The sequence below is a fragment of the Athalia rosae genome, chromosome 6 (assembly GCF_917208135.1).
Source record: "Athalia rosae chromosome 6, iyAthRosa1.1, whole genome shotgun sequence".
NCBI lineage: Eukaryota > Metazoa > Arthropoda > Insecta > Hymenoptera > Athaliidae > Athalia > Athalia rosae.
In genome coordinates, this window is record NC_064031.1 from 14,877,496 (window position 1) to 14,895,212 (window position 17,717).

Below are 17,717 nucleotides of genomic sequence, written 5' to 3' on the forward strand. Positions count from 1 at the left end.
GTACAGGGTCAACATTCCGCGTGATTCGTGACAACGTTTGCGGATGTAAAAAAATTCATAGTCCGTAGAAAAAGGGCTGAAAATGGAAAACCGACCGAGTGTCTCGTCGACTTGTTAATTCGTTAGTTTTTTCCGAAGTATACGTTACACGCCATCAATTAGAGAATAAAAATAATTGAATTATCGATTTTGTATTCGGTAAATACGTTGAACAAACTGAAATAGTCGAACGCGAATGCATCGTAGGTAAATTACGTAAATTATAGGTAAATTGAACCCATTGTTGATTACTCGATACCCGGTGTACGTGTGCGGGAATTAGTAGAGTAGACCGTAATACTTTATTACAGCGGAGCCCCGAAATTTACATGGCGGAATTTTCACAACCAGACCAGTTCGACGGTAACGGGCGGAATGGCGAATGTAAAAACTCTATAAAACTTTCACAGTAACTCTGATATTTTCGTCGATCAAATACCATCCAGGGGTGGCATCGATGCATAACAAAATAATCCACGTGCCGTGCAACGATATGACGGAGAACTATTCGCCGCTGAGCAGAAGTCGTTGAATTTCGGTCTATGGGGTGGAGAATGAACGGAAAATAAAAAAAGAAATGGAAAAATTTCAATAATAAATCCGACGGATATATCGATCAGAGCTGGGAAACGGGGAAGAAAAATACGGAGAACTCGGAGTGAAAGAGAACGGAATGAAAAGGAGCGAAAGAAATTCAAAAGCAGTTCTACCCCGGCGTCGCGTACCCCGCACGAAACCCGATTTCCGGTTTCAGCCGCCTACGTTTTCCGCAGGTTCTTTATTCTCCGGCTGGTCAACGACCCGCGTTGTCCCATTTCGCCGCTAGTCTCGTGTAACGCAGAAGATATCTTCGAAATCCGAGAGTCTCCATTTCACCCGATATAACCCTTTTCCCCGTTGCTTGCCCTACGGCTCGTCCCACTCGCGTTTTACCCTCCCGGTAAAACGATCCGCTGATAAAACGAGAGCAACGAGAAAAGTAACGGACCAGTAGCTCGGATTCGGGACCTACGAAGAATTCGCTCGAATCTAACCGAGCGAGAAGGAAACGGGGAGATCAGAGAGAGGGGGAAGGGAAAAAAAATTATCACATTTTCTCCTCCGAAATTTTCGGACCGCCTATCCTCTTGTTTCCCTCCCTCCGATTCCCGCTCCTCGATCCTAAGGAGATTTATTTCCAAATGGGACGCGTAATTTTCTTTCTAAATTTCATCCCGATATTAATATCCTAAGAGCGACGGAAAACTGAGTCTTCGTTTTTTCTTCAACGATAATATTGAGTAGGATTTCGGTTTTTTTTCATATTCTTTATTTTCAAAATCTCTCTCCTCGCGGCGCGAAGATGGCAAAAAATCGGAAAGCTCGAAAATTCGTCGGCAAAGAAAAAAAAAGCTCTCCAAGAGCCGTAGCGGAGTCATTTTCCACGTGTACAGCCGTCTGCGAGGTAAAGACCTTTCGTCGTTCGCTTCGCCGTTTCCTGGCTTTGAGCCACATTTGGACTTCTTATTGGATGACGGGGTGTCGGTTTACTACAGCGCTGCTCTGTACACTACGTACATCGATGGGAAATAGTACGTATACGGGGGGCTGGTAATAAGGTAAGAGGAAGCGTCCCGAGGGAACGCGTCGAAGTTCCTTTGGCTCGGAGTCCTGGATCTTGGCCTAATACGAGCCCCTGCGAAATATCAATGGCATCGGTGCAAATATACCGGATACGTCGACCTACCGGTATATTATAACAACCGGCTCCAACGTAGCGAGGAAGTTTCGCCGGCTCTAATCGCGCCTAGTCCTCGTCAAACGAGGTCTATTTTCCGAACAATGGGGCGAGCACTCGATCGCCTCGCAACGACAATGGCTATCCGAGACGACGGAGGGCGAAGGATTCTTGAGCCGCGAGGTCAGATCGGAACGAGTACAAAGCGATGAACGGATCGAGAAACGGTGGGAGATAAGCTCCGGCGTCATTTCTAAATCGAAACCACCTCGTACGGGGCGAATGTTGCGAGCCGGAGTGAATAAAAAATAAACATGGAATAAAAAGAGTAAAAAAATATCCGAACCCCCGGGCGACGGGCGCCGGTTCGTAACGACCGGTGAGAAGGGAATCCTCTGTACGTGAAGTCTCGTATTTGCGCATCCACTTCAATTTTTCTGATTATTTTTTTCGTAAAAAGTTACCGGAAAATCTGAACACACAGATTGAATATAATTACACAGTGAAATTCTACGAATTTGCAATTTTTCCGCGGTGTATGGGATACTTTTGTGCATTTCATTTTTTGAACATATTACTTCCGGAGGACAGAACCAGGATGTGTGTACGCGCGCGACGAGGAAGGTAGAAAAAAGAAAAGAATAAAAACGGAATTGAAGGGGGAAAAAAAAAATTGGGAATCTATTGTTGAATTCGAAATGAAATTTTCCATCACAGGAGAGTCAAGTTTTGGGGGGGGGGGGGGGGGGGAGATCGCGTACGTGCGGAGGTCATCGAAACGTCAATTCGGGTACAAGGGCGAACACGAGTAGGACGATTCGGTGGGATGGTATCGATTAGCGCATTCGATATACAAATGTGATACACATTTCCATATAGGTCGCGCGAATCTGTCGAAGCCAAAATCACCCGGGGGCACCGCAGGATTCGTAGGGGGAATAAAAGTGTTGCGGCAACAGACCCGAGAAAACCCCCCGCTCCCATTTCACCGCTTTATACCGTTTTGGCCAACGCCGACTCTCTCTTTTTATTTCCTCCGTTTTTTTCATTTCATTCTCCCCCCCACCCCACTCCCAACGCCCCATCGGATTTCGATTCTAATAACCGCTTTCGATTTCGTTATTGTAAAGCGATACCAACGCGATAACCTGCCTAGATATACGAGGGGCAGGGGCGAAACGGAAGGGGAAAGGTGGTCGTACATTTTTTTTTTTTTTCTTTTCGAATTCGCACGATCGCTCGATTACGTTCTATATTTGATACAAGTGAAGCCGAATTTTTTTTTCCATCCTCTTCCGAGTCGGTATAGGTAACCTACTTTCGCGCGTATAAAAAAATACAAAAACTAAATTCCATTCAGTTTTGAGGAAACTCTCGTCGAGTTTGGCTCTAAAGTGTCATTTCAAATTTTCGGAACGACCGGCTGGGGGATGACGGTCGCACCGGACCCTCGTTCGCCAAGAACGCCAACCCCCTTCCTTTTTTTTTCACCCTCGGCGGCTGCCCACACGTAAAACTCCGGGTCAGGGGGTATAACCGTCGTTTTTACGGTGGTAACGTGAAATTTACACGTTTCTTCGCACCTTCCGAAGCAGGATTTCCACGCTGCAGCGAAACCGGGTGATGTATGATTTTACATATGTAGACCCTGAGATAATACCGAAAGGTATCACCGCACCCCGATATAGGCGCGGAGTTATACGATGTCATTGTTGTAACCCGAGACATTTTTTTTTTTATTTCTCTCAAATCAACGAACACAGGTCGCGTGGATATGAAAAGTTTTCGAAGCTGAAGGTTGCAGGGACGTGACGCTAATGAACATTCCAATTACACGGGATAAATGATTTTCCATTTTTCATCGACGTATTTTTTTTTTTTCATTACCTTTTTTTTTCCCGTTTTCACAAAAGTTTATTGCGAATTTTCGGATACACGCGCAACCGAAATTGAAAGTCCTTTTCGAGCCTATACCGAGTAAGTGTGTGTACACACCGAGCGATCAAAAGCTCGCGGTGAATTTAATCTTGGCGGAAAAAAAAAAACGGCGAGACGTTCGTTCTCTCTTTTCCCGCTCTCCTTCGGGGATTTCGAGAGAGCGAAAAATTGAAGAACAAAAAAAAAAAAAACCACGTGAAAATCGAAAGAGAAGTAAAAAGAAGATGGCGCGACTCGAGCCCGCCTTCCGGCTATATCAAAACTGGTATTCACAGCGCACGGGGCACGTTAAGAGCTTTCGTACCTACGTATCGCCATACTGACATTTATAATCGTTGGTTATTCCACTCCTGCGGTGGAGCTTTCGTGCAATTATTATTATTACACATAGTTTGGGGTTTCGTAGCCGTTCGCCGGTGCGTTCAACTGTACGGGAAATTTGTAATTTTTTATTTTTTTTTTTCACCATTCGCGAGCGGCGGTCACACTGCGGAACGAAATAATATAACGGTGCATAAAGCGAGGGGGGAGGGGGGGAGGGGCCGTTGGAAAATCCCTTTCAGAAAATTACAGGCCGTTACATTTGCGCCGGCCACAATTGCGGACCGGAGGGGGTTTAAGGCCGCGGACTCCCGCGAAATATGTAAGATGGGAAAAATTTTCCAGACGCTACCGCCGAACCACGTACATACGCCGCGAATGCACCGCACGGACGAAAAGATGTCGTATTCCAAAGTATTGTAAACGTGTATAATGTGGAAGCGACATGAGATATCATTTTTTTTTTTCCAACTCCATATTTTTTTTTTTTCTGTTGATTTTCCGTCCAATCTCCTTTCTTTTTCTTTACGGCGCGTTTCACGTCGTACCGTGAAAAAGACTATTATAAGTTCGTGGGTCAACTTTCACAACCGTTGCGTTATTATCGAACTTGACGTACGTGGGGGGGGCGACGTACGTAATTCAAATATCCAATACAGCTGCCGGGGATCGAAACGGGGCAAGGTAAAGAATTTCTCCCCGAACGAATCTTCTTTTCGTCTACTTTTTCTTATTTTTATTTTCTATTTTTTCCCGATCGCAGTCGAAGGCTCTCTCCCGAAGGGTTCTTATGTATATTGAAGTAAAACGAGAATAGTTTATCGACTGGTTTATTTGGTCGAAATCGTCGCGTCCTTTGAAATTTCTAGTCGTACACTACACACACGAGCTTGCGTGTATATATATATATATTTTTATACTCTCTCTCCAGGTGAATCTGACGTCAATAATTCACGTACAGTTTGAATTTCTCGACACGCACAAAACCGTCCGAGTCAAAATCATCCTCTTTCGCGATTTATTATCCCCCCGCCAAGGTTTCCTAAAACCTTTTATTCCATAAATATTGATCGGACATCGGCCGGGGGGTGTTGCCGGGGGGTGTTGCCGAGAGAAGTGCCGTACTACATAAAGTAGCGGATGTATAGGTGTAACGTATCCACCCTGTATATGTCGTCTACATTCGGGATTCGTCTTATGTACGACCGACCGTGCTTCAAATAAAACTGCAACGCGCCGATTCCGAGTCGTGTTGCGGATCGCCACCCTTGCCCTACGTACTTACGTGTACGTCGAAGTGCCCGTTCGAAAAACGATGAATCCGCCGTATCAAAACTGATATAAATATGTATACCGTACCGAAGACGACGACGACGACGTTCGACGACGACGTTCGACGACGTGCGGAATATTCAACGAAGGTCCTTCGCGTATCAGCTGCTCGAATATTTTTACGATATTCATTCTTACGTACAAACACGAGGTGATTAGGAATTTTTATTTTTCAAAGAAAAAAAAACGACAAGAAACCTCCGTCGCGATATTTTATTTTCCATGTTTTTTTTTTTCTCTTTTTTTTTTTCGCTCGACTAACGAAAGAGGTGGAATTATTATCGGGCGCACGTCTCGTGAGTTAATACAGGTATTGTGCAGGTACGACGGCTTATATACGTCACGGTGAGGGTGGTGGCCGCCTAAGATAAATAAGAAGCGAAGAAGGAAACACCCTTCGTCTTAGGTTGGAACAGACGACGTCGTTATTATCGACGAGTTGGCAGGAGAGAGCGAACGGTGAAGTGTTAAGGGCGAGGTGGTAAGGTGAAAAGTATACCTACAGGTACGTACGTACGTACGTACAGCCCGGCGCCGGCGTTACGGTGAAGGTGGAAGGTGCAAGGTAGAGAGGTATAAAGGGAGATGGAAGAAGGGTGAAGAACACGCCACACCTTCCTAGAGCTTCTAAGCATATTAAAATTCTTTGGTCCATGTTGTCGCCGTATAAAACCTTAATGCCGTTAGCAGGTATATAAAGCTCACAAAGTCTCCCTCGATTCGCTTGAAGATTTAATAATGACGGAGGAGCACGGAGTTCGTTTGCATTTTCACCGGCTGATCTCGCCCAACCGCGCGACGTGCGAACGCAGATTTTATCCGCCGCTTCTGTGCAGCGCCATGTTATTACTGTTATTGGGGTAAAAATTGATCGAGCGCACTCAACAACGAGAATCTCATGATCCGGGGTCCACCTCGCAGATCACCCCTGAGCGAATCGTCGATTCATTCGATTGGGATTCATTTTCAGGCAGTCGAGAGGATGACGATTCGTGTGTTGTCGACGCTACACGTAACGACGACGCCTTACAATTTTCGTATTTCGAATTATTCTGACCTCCAATGGGGGGGCCGTAGCTCTAAGGTTTACCTTTCCGCGGTACACAACCTCCTCCTTCCCGTATTGTAGCAGCGCGGAGTCCCCGACCCCCCCGAGCTTCGGAAGTTGCCTCAAAGTTGCCCCCGTCTCGGCTTCGCCAATTGAAATTAGCTTAATTACGTTAATTCAAAGTTTCTCCGGCTGCCTTCCTACCCCCCCAACATCTCCCCGCTACACCGGGGGATAGTTTGGTCAATCCAAATCACCACGTGTAACTTTCGCCTTTAGCTGTTCAGCTTCCAACACCCGAGTAGATTGTACAGGTGTTCACATCGGGTACTTCGTGAATTTTTCTCCCATATATTTCTCAATCAAGCCTCGCAAAATCATTGCAATAACGACGACACCGATGTTAAAATCAAACTCACCTATTCTTATCACCGGAGGAAGCGAGACGGCCGTCGTCACCAGAATAACTATGATGACGTACTGGAGCGCCATGGTGTTGAAAATTGAATAGACGAAAAATGTGTGGAAAACAACCGAACGGAAATAAATCTGAATAAAATGAAAAGGAAGAAAATTATTTTTCACTTCCTCGCACCGTCACTCGCGCCACCTTCGGATGAGCTTATTCATTTTTTGCCTCCAACTTTTCCTTTTTTTTTTATTTCCTCCTCCTTTTTCTAGCGACCGACGATCCGGACGATTACACCTCTGCGGCGGAGAAGAAATATCGCGTTGAGCTCCGACCGCGCGTAGATGCGGAGGTCGATAATCGTGAACGAAATTTGGAAAAAGAAAACTCGAAAATTCTCGTGCGATTTTACTCTTGGTGCAACGCGTCACAAACACTTGAACTTGAAATGACACATCTTCAAATCTCTGAGTCCCTCCGGTCGCTTGCGAAAATTAAACTAGTAACGCAACGACTGCGACTGCCGCACTCGCTACGCCGCATATTTTTTCTTTCCCGCAGCAGCACGAAAATATATCTGCGATCTCGTCCCCTCGAACATCGAAAAATCCTTCAAAGCTCCGTCGTACTCTCCCGTTTTTTCTCACCACCTGAAACAATAGCGATAAATTGAAAAGTTTCTTCGATTAAGCTCCGGTAAAAATGAAACAATTAATCGAGTGCTATAATTAACTTCATCTACTATGGCGATGGCGACGATAATCCCGCTCCGCTCTGTTCCGCAAATATTTGCGCGCCACACATGAAATTGTACGGTATTCTCAGCACTCGATCGTAATTAATTATTTTTTCTTTTCTATTTTTTTCTATTCTTTTTTTCATTTTTCATTTTTTTCCTCTCTCCTTTATTTTTCACTCGTGCGTACCGCCGAGTTACATTTATAATTCCGTTGGCGTAACAACGATACAAACGACGGTATTTAATCACCACACAGTTGCGTTACATTCGGGTTATAAAGTTCAACTATGTGTGCGGGTCTTTAATTACGTTCAACGGGGCGCTGAAAATCCTCTTTCGACAAACAACGAGAAGAATGGGTCGTCAAAAAAAAATCCGGTACAAGGTGCTCGAATTTTAATTTCTCCGCGTACATAACTTCATCTTCCCTTTGCGGATTCGTCGTCGGTTCTGCTCAGATCCAACGAACGACAGCCGAACGACAGATATGTGTGATCTGAAAACCGATAACGTTTCGTCTTTTTTCTGTTTGATCTCGAGCGTAAGCGCGTACAACGGATATCCAGATGAATCCGTTGTCCCTGGAATCTGACGAACCCGCATACGCGCGTCGACGGAAACGCGCCAGTCAAACGAACAATACGTCGCATTCACCGTGACAGAAATATCGCAGATGATGCGAAGAGCAGAAAAAAAAAAATGAAAAAATCATCGAGAATACGCCCAATTGCTTTTCTCTTTCCGACGATCCGCGATCGATCCGTTATGCCTACGGATAATGATCGGGTATGAATCGATACTTCCTGCGAATACGTTCGACCGTAGGCGGTAAAAGAAAAAAAAATAACGCGAGTTTCCCGGGCAATCTTGAGCCAACTTGGAGCGCTCATCTGCGCGGTTGGAAATAGGGGTAGGTCGGGCGAGAAGAGATTCGATCTCACTTTTCGGCCGAACATCGCGTGTCGAACGTTTGACGATGAGAGTAGAGGTGAATTCGAGTCCTTTCCTTCTCTACTTTCGTACAGTTCACGTGGAATTGTTAAGTGCGTTTGAACTATAGAGTATGACGAAGTCCGTTGCGCGCCCTCATTCGTTTTTAGGACCAAAAGTTGGATCCCTTTCGCGGTTAACAACCGGAGCCACAACGAAATAACGAAAAGAATTAAGAAGGAAAAAAAAAAACAGGTGAACAAAAAAAATCGACAAGTGAAATATACGTAGAGGTAATAGACGTAGGTAATCAAACGGCACGCTTAAAACATCTAGCAGTTCCGAACAACATACGAACAAACAAACAAACGGGCGCGCGGCAAAGTTACCCCGTTGCTAAATTGGGTTAGTTGAAATCCCTTTACGGCAACTCTAATAGCGGGGGCGTGAGTGGCATGTAACTTGCCCTCAAGACTCGCAGGCTGCAGTCCTGCTGCTTTAACACGAGGAACAAGCAACGGGGCAGTCGAGTCGTCGCGCTGCCCCTTCGCCCCGATTTCCGTTGCAGCGGCGAAGACGAGACGCTCGTCGTCGTCCTCGTCGTCGTCGTCCGTTGCCCCCCCTGGCTTTGCCCCGAGTATAAACGTACCCAGACCTTTGGATACGACGACGCTATATTTCTCGAGCAAAAGAAGCTTCCGGTAGAGTAAACTGCGCCGGTAGGAACCGAATGACAAAACTAGAGGGGGAGGGGGGGGCGAGCTACGGGGTTTAAAGAACCGTAAGAATAATGTGGCAAAGAATTACGAAAGAGAGAAAAAGAAGGAAAGAGATAACGCGGGCGAACGAAAGACGAAACGAATCGCGAACGCGAAGAAGGTGACGAAGCCCGGAATTATTTGATCAAAGCCGTCCCTCCGATGCATAATTATTTCTATCACTCAGCAGCCGATATCTACGTAGAATTTTAATGGCCAACGATTATACCCGGTTGAGTGGGAAAAATTTCAACAGGTTCGCTGAAAAACTATCTGGGGCAAATTAACCGTTGAAACGTGAGCCAAATGGCGGATAATCTCTTATTACAGAAACCAGGCGCGAGGTATTTTCAAGGCGAACAATATGCGCTTTGTAGCGTGTGTTATAAAAGTTTGTTTTTTTTCAATTTTTTTATTTTCTATTCTCTTTCTTTGGAATCTGGAAAGTAACCAACCTCGTAACCTATACGTATCCGTACTTCCGACTTCAAAAACAATTCCCGAATCGCATACGGTACGCGTACTCTCATATCCACCGCGTGTAGGTGCGACTTATGTAAGAGATAATGGTACATATATGTATGCATGCTGAATGTGTGCGCCTCACGTATCCTACGTACCTATACCTATACCGTTCTACGTAGATACGTTTATCTTCGCGATCAATATGTACCGCGTACTATGAATTTATGCATTTTACTATACCTATCCCGGTAATACTTCTATATATGATCCTCCTGCTGACTACAGTAGAACCGCAAACTTGATCCCACATTTACCGCACCGACGACGTGATCTTTTGCTCTACGCCCCGTCCGTCCTCGGCGACCATAATATTACCGGGATAACCTCTGTACGTTCCCTCCGCTCCAAGATTTTTCTCTTCCAAAGTTAGGAAAAAGAATAAACAATCCACCCGGCGAGCGTCGCACTATCTTCATTTACTGAAATCTCTATATATCGTTGGTCGTACACGTCGTCGGGGATGACGATCATTTTCAGTGAGGCTCGCAATAAAGTTGACGAGCAATTACCGAAGGGGTGATTTTCATTTTGTTCGTCACTCGTTATTTCTCGTCACTGTGGAAAATTCATCTCGATGCCGTTTCCCGCGCTATCCCTCATTTTACCCTCTCTCGCGCGGCGATTAGGTCGTCGGTGTTACCTGGTAGAAATTTTACCGATCTACATTGATTTCCAAAAATTAGCTTTTACCACCGGACGAAACAGCGGTGACTAGAACGCGATCTCGTCCTCTCGCTCGTCCTGCTGAGGGACTTTTCTTGCAGACGAAAAAAATGAGCGATGGATGTTATCGCGGGGAGGGGGGCGTAGATACCGCGGAGGGTAGTAGAAGAAGAAAAAAAAAAAACGTTGAACGTGTGCTTCGCCTTCCCACCGATGTCGCGACTCCCGACGATACTTTTGAATCTTTTTCGAGGCGGGGGCGCACGACCCTAACTTCGAGTACCGACCTCCCTCTCCCTCTCCCTCGATACACCTACTCGCCTTTATACTACACTCGCGGGAGCACTTGAATGTCCACGCAATTTTTCCCCCGGGATTTCCTACGCCCGTCAGATCGGAAAATGTGGCGCAGCTCCTCCGAAGTACCAAAGCTACACACCTGAGAACCGCCGCTCTCACCCCCGGCCGCCCCCCCCTTCAACCCGAAATCCACTCTTCGCACTACTTACGCGATACACCTCGAAAACACATGTCAGACAAATTTGTTCAGAAATCGAGCTGTTTTTCCCTGTGCTAGAAAAAAAAAAGGCAAAGGGTGCCTGCGCGTCTCTCGCTTTGTTTTTTCTTTTCTTTTTACTTTTTGTCTTTTTTTTTTCCCGTTTTCTTCGCTGATATATTAACGTTGTGAGTCAGATCGTTGAGCTCTGAGTATTTTTTTTTTTTTTTCTTCTCCACTGCGGGGGATAACAAAATGGCATCCCACTGGGGGTGCAAACCGCGTATGAAGTTTTCTTTTTTTCTCTAGTTCGCCGAGGAGAACTATTTTCGTATTTGGGTGATGCATGCCAGACCCAAGACCCGGAAGTTGGAAGTTTTTTGCAGTTTTTTTTTTCGTACGAATCTTCTCTTCGCACGCTTTTACCAGAATTTTGTTTTCTCTTTCTTTTTTTTTCGAGCAGGAAACTTTTTACGTCTTCGCAACTGTGTGTACAGAATACTCGGTAACTTATGAAGATAGAGATAATTATTCTCAATGGTGTTATCACGATCGGTCATCAATAGCGATCGGTGAGTTTTTATGGAGTCTAAATATATGAGAATTACGTACCTATGACTTTCTTGTTCTTTTCAATTTTCTCTTAGCACATACATATCCGTCCTTTTGTGTGGTTACTTGGCACAATTTTCACGATTATTTTCAAAATAATTATCCTAATTTATTTATTATTGAAAATTTTGAAAACTCGATAATATTTATTTTCGATTACTGTTTTTTTTTTTCTTTTTTCTTCCTATTATCGGGTCCACCAGGTTAACTAATATCTTGCTAATTTATAGGGGCTGAAATCGAGGGACCAAAAAACACCCTGAAAACTTTTATTTTCCGTTCAACCGTAGGTGAGCAGATGCGTTCATCCGAACCAGAGTAGAACGACGGGGTGGAAAAAAAGAATGAACAAATTTTTTTTTGTTTTTTTTTTATTATTTCGGAAACGGGTGGGGCGATGGGGCAAAAAATTCAAACGCCCTTCGGACGTATTTTCTCGCACTCGCGAATTACCGAAGCGATCGAAAGTGGGTACCACGTTTTTTGAATACGCGTTCCGTCGTTCGCGGGCGACGCGCGGGCACTGCTGCCTTCTATCACTAACACGCGTACACCGACGCCCGGCGTCGGGGCGCCTACCCCGCAAGCGCACCCCATGAACGTTACGACCGGTACGTACGTCCGCCTCGTCTCTCGCCGTCTCTTTTTCTGGCTTTTCGCAAAATTTGTCGCTACTCGATTCGACTTTCGGTCACTTCGAACGTACGTGGATACCGAACGGTAATGCTCTTCTCGCCGCTACGAAAATTCCCCAATTAGCGCCGTTCGCTGCTTCATTTAATCGTCGGTGGAATTCGTTCGTTTTTTCGTTTCTTCCGACTCTTTTACGAGGGTCGATTATCGGAACTTTCGTTGGAAAAAATTCGCACGTGAAATTTGAGGAAATTTTATTCGTGTTACGTACTCCAGTGGGCCGTGCGCGTTCGGATTTTTCTTCTCGGCTTGGTTTTTTTTTTTTTTTTCTCTTATCGTCTCACGGATTCGATTCCTGTACGTGTGCGGAGAAAGTCTGCGGTAATACCGTGAACCTGAAGGCTCGAAGATTGCGCCGCTTTTCCGGATGACACCGATAAGTGAAGCAGAATCCGACGCCTCAACGCCCCAACGCCTCGCCGGCGACGCCCTCGACGTTGCTAAAGCGCCGTTGTCGTGCCCTTATATTCCTTACAGTCGTTTTCGTTTTACCACTTGATAAAAATGCACCGACTGTGCATGGAATCCGGCCTCTCTCTCTCTCCCTCTCTCTCTGTCCCTCTATCTTCTCACCTCCACTTTTTCTCACACTTATTTCCTCGACATCCCCCCCCCCCCCACTCTCTCTCTCGCTTCTTTCTTCTCTCCTTATATTCTTTACACCGTCGCGCGTGCGGCAGCTAGCTGCAGAACGGTCTAACCCCCGGGGCTTTCCTTATTCACCTTTTATCTCTGTTTTTGATTCTCAGGAGCCACGTTGCAGTCAAACCCCCCTTTCTAAAATACCCCGTTGACAAATTTTTATGTACACCCATCTTATTCGGTGCTTTAAAGAGTCGCTCCGAGGAGATAACGGCAGATATAAGTCTCCCCGAACGATCGCTCTATATATATTCCAGATATATACGTAGTTGAAATCTACCGCGAACATTTCACAACTAGATAAACGCCGTGGAAAATTTACGCCCTCTTCGCCATCGATCTTATAAACTTACTTCGGATTCGTATACTTTCAAAAAACTTCCATTTCAACCATAATTTCCCAACCAATTCGAAAAATTTGCTGAAATTTTGAAAATTTCAACCCGTCGTAGAAAAACGCCGCATTTTTTTTTACTTTTGGGGACTTAAAAAATCTAAAATTCAATCGGTCGCCTCGATCGTTCTGACGTGTCGTTTATTTCAAGATTCTGATATCGTAACGGCGGAAGGCAGTAAAAATAGTACGACTGTATAACGGCAGCGTTGTACAGGGATGAAATGACCTAATAAAAAAGAATATGCGCGAAGTATTTTAGAGAAGAGTAAAATAGAAGGGAGTCCGTTGTCTCGTTATACAGTATACCGGAAGAAAGTTATCCGAGTATAATTTAAAGGTGACGATAAAGTATGAGGATATAATATACCTACCAAAAAAATACTCGCGCTCACTCTCACGTGTTGAATAAACGCTTTTGATAGAGAAAAATCTGTACCGCGCGGGGTGAAAAAGAGAGAAGGAGGAGGAGAAGAAAAAAAGAAAGAGAAAAAGAACGGTGAAAAAAAGGGAATCCCATCGGTAAGTAGACAACGATGAAAAACTTGTGAAATCGTATAGGTAAGAAAAAAAAAAAAAAAGAGGCTAAGAGAATCGGAATAGTGAATTCGGTATCGAGGGTTGGGAATGGCTTTTGGATCGGTTTCAACATTGGCTGCATGTAAATCCGGGGCGCGCGATGTTCTTAGAGGATTTAGAGAAAATCGACTATCAACGTATCTGGCGCAGGTTAGCGGGGAGGATTAAACGTTGGCGAATTTCGTTTTACGCTCCTAACGTCACCGCGGATCCGAACGATCTCTTGACGTTCGGATACGGGAACTGTTACAATCCACCGGAAATACAATATCATTTATCTCGCACGCTACCCGCTTTATCCAGTAAAATATTTCCATTCACTCCACTTTTATATAGCACGTCATTTCCACGGTAATCAAAACTTTTCATGTGTATACGCGAGAGAAGCTGTTACGCCGACGGTAAAATTTTCCAAACGGTGTGCCTCGCGTATTTCCGCGATCATTCGACCGTTTCGAAAAATACGTAAGTTATCAATTACCCCGATTGGCTTATAAATTTTTCTCTTTCTCTCTCTCTCTCTTTCTTCTCCGTCGTTCTGTTGTAATAATTTTTATCGTTATCCCATTTTATTTTTCTTCTTTCAATTTCTCCGCGGTGTACTCAAAATTTTCCATTATTCCGAGTCAATTAACACGGCTGCGATCGCCATGACCGAAGTGTAGCAGCTATTAAAGACGAAACTTGAACCCTCCCGGCGATTTCATGGGCGATGTAGGTGAAGGGTGAAGGGCGAAGGGGGGGGGGAGGGGGTGCGGACGTGAAGGGTAGCGATGGAAAGTGGAAGGGGAAATAAAGTTTGGTTGAACTTAGCTCCGGAGGCACAGAGCACGGAGGTCTCACCGGCCCAACTTTTAGCCGCAAATTGAGGTTGTGTTAATTTAAGCTCAAACAGAGCAAAGCGACTTAATATAAGAAAAAAAAAAAAAAAAACGAGGGGAAAAGAAAACTTAATACAATAATTAAGACAGTTGTTTAATTACGCTAATTTCCCACGACACCGTCTATTTGTAATTCTATATACATCCATAGATGTATATATATCTTTTCAAACCGCACCATCTGTTCCGATTGGGAAAATGAAATTCGTCAAAATTCATGGTCCTCGAGGTTTTTCAGCAGCGTGATTAAGGGATTACAGGTTGAACCTGTACCGTCTGGTTCGGTTATATTTATTGAATTTGATAATCTAACGTATTTAGTTATCGCACGTCACGGATTGAAGTCACGGTTTCGTTCCCGAGAGAAAAGCGAGACGGATAAGGCTGGTATCGATTACTCGCTCGGTGGAATAATGCCAAATAGTTTAGAGGGTAGTAGTAGCAGCAGCTTCTCGCTTTATTCTACATAGGTGTACGTACATAACTGGAGTAACTGTAGCGGCGGGTGTCATCCTTGACATTATTGGAGTAGAGAGAAGTTGTTGGCTTTCGTATCTTTGAAATATAATTTTCGCTTCTTTTTTTTTCTTGGCTCCACATTTCTTTTTCTTCTTGTTTGAATTTTTTTTTTTCTTTCACAAATTTTGCATTTCTTAGTTATTCTCTGTATTTTTTTTCGCTCTCGATTTTTTTTTTCTTATTTTTATTCTTTGTTTCATGCAAATGACGTTGGATATGATAATATACATCCCGGAACGCGAACGACGACGACGACGACGACGACGAGGTCGCTTTTCCAGCCGGCCCAATTATTTTTTTTTTCAACCCCCCTCGAGTTGCGCTCTTCGCGTTTACGAAGAACGAGGCGGTACGGAAGGAGAGAAATAGTTTATTGCAAACACCCGGAGCACCCCATTCGCACAGGAATCCTAATACCAAATAATCAAGACCGTGTCACGTTCCAGAATTTTCTACTTTCCTAAAAAGTGGAGAGAGACAGATGGGGGGGGGGGGGGGGGAGAAAAATGAAACGAACGAAGCGTATGCAGACGCAGGGTAACTTGATGAAGTAAAAAATACGACATTTCAACCGTACGCATTTGCCAAAACGAAACGAATTTAATAAAAGAACTGAAGTATATTTTTTTTCTCGAATCGTATGCAGAAGTAATTGAAATGAATAAAAACATGTCGACATTGAACATTATAGTTGTTCTTCATAATTATGTTTCTTTCTTCGGCTTATCGATATTTAATATCATAAATATTTCGTCGAATCTTTGACGTAATGTTACGGTTAGATACATCCCACTCTGTCCGATGATATGAACTATAAAATAATGCACGTCAAGTATTACGAAATATCTGTACGTACACGATATTTACGAGGCTAACAATATAAGTACAGCTTAACGGTGGATCCGTAGTGTAATATTATATATTTCTTACATGAATAAAAGTGAAACTATATAATTGCCGTGACCACGCGGTGAAATTTCGACGTTATATTAATATACGGTACGGGGTACGTGTGCATACAGGTACACCCATTAGTCACATCCACTCCGCGCTTCGGATCGAAACGCACGCAGAAAATACACTAGGCGTTCTCCGTTATGTTATGCGCATACACAAACGTACGTTATACATATGTTATACGTATTCGATTCGTCGTATTACACGTTCGTTGTAACAACCTGGCTGAACACAAGCGGCAATCCTTCGACCAATTTTCGCTTCACTCGCCGCGGCTAATATCCCGAGTGGCCCGACCAAGGATACCGCCGATACCGAATGTACGCCGATTCCTCAGGAAGATACGCTCGCGCCCTCCGTACGTTCGTCACCCGTAATCTATACGTTCCTACGCGTTTGAGAAAATGCCGATATTCTTCGACGCTTTGAAGACGAATTTCCTATTCTTTCAGCATTCGGCTCAAACGACAAAATTTCTCGTCTGCATTTGCGTTATTGGACGCTAGATACTAGTTTCTCGAATATTCCTATCCGAGTTCAATCTATTGCGATCACCGCAAGAGCTTTCGGCTCATTAATAGAAACCACGGCCCTCATGTAACCTCCGCTCACAGTTATACCTCTACACGCGATGTACGTCGGTCGCTGGCGTTCGGATTATTTCAACGGTTTCGTCGTACGTAATCCGTGTGCCATAATTCCGGAGATGAGAGGTCATCCTCAGACGAATCCGACGCGTGGCCGACTTCAAAGCCTCGTAGCTCCGTTACGAGGGATTTGTAGGGTAATTGGAACAGGACGTGTAACCGCTACGTATCAAGGATCACGCGTGCGTGGACATAGTCGAGGAAAATTTGGGTCCTTCTCCCTCCCTCCCTCCCTCCCTTGTCGATACATTTTTTCTTTCCACTCGTCTCTCGTTTCCGTACAGGCGAATGTCAGCTCGGTTCTCGCCTATCTTCGTAATAACTGCGTGCTTTAATAATCCGTTATTCGATCGCTATTATTTCTGCGGGCTAGAAACTGAATTATCCCATACAGAGGCGAGTCGTAGGTAGTCGGAATAGGTGTACGTACGTACGTACGTTGCGGAGGTTCATTGGAGCGTGCATGCTAGACAGCGGCGGCGGCGGCGGCAGCAGCACGACGTACGACGGAGCAGCGCGCGAGTGATCTCGAACTCGATATTATTCTACCTATTATACGTAAGCGAGTATACACGTATACATATATACGTATGTATGATAATTTATAACTATACACCCCGCGTTTCTGCATATTAACGAACGCAGTTTTACCGGCTGCAAGGTTATACGTTGTTACGAGCATAGGGAGTAAGTAAGTAAGTAAGTCGGTAGTTAAGTAGCGATATCCGAAGCCAGATGAAACCTACCTACCTCCTTTGCACGTACGTACGTACGAAGCAAAGGTTCGCGTGCTCCTGGAAAGGAGACAACCGCCGTCGCCGGATCCGACGCGAGAGCGTAGCGACAGCCTCCGTAGAGTTTCGTATCGAAGGCGCGCA

The 17,717-nt window shown here is 44.8% G+C and overlaps 1 protein-coding gene across 8 annotated transcripts in view; it reads right to left on the minus strand.

The window, feature by feature from the left end:
- The window catches only part of LOC105692144 (glutamate receptor ionotropic, kainate 2), a 96,239-nt gene extending 84,180 nt beyond the window's left edge, over positions 1-12,059 (minus strand). For 4 of the 8 annotated variants that reach the window (XM_048657750.1, XM_048657749.1, XM_048657753.1 and 1 more), the window contains exons 1-2: positions 11,528-12,058; positions 6,815-7,454 (exon numbers count right to left, since the gene is read on the minus strand). In XM_048657750.1, the coding sequence (XP_048513707.1) occupies positions 6,815-6,887 (73 nt within the window). In that variant the 5' untranslated portion in view covers positions 6,888-7,454; positions 11,528-12,058. Of the gene's footprint in view, positions 1-6,814; positions 7,455-11,527 lie in introns of all 8 variants that reach the window. The other 4 variants (XM_048657751.1, XM_048657754.1, XM_048657755.1 and 1 more) reach the window with 3 other exon arrangements.
- Positions 12,060-17,717: the final 5,658 nt, after the last annotated feature.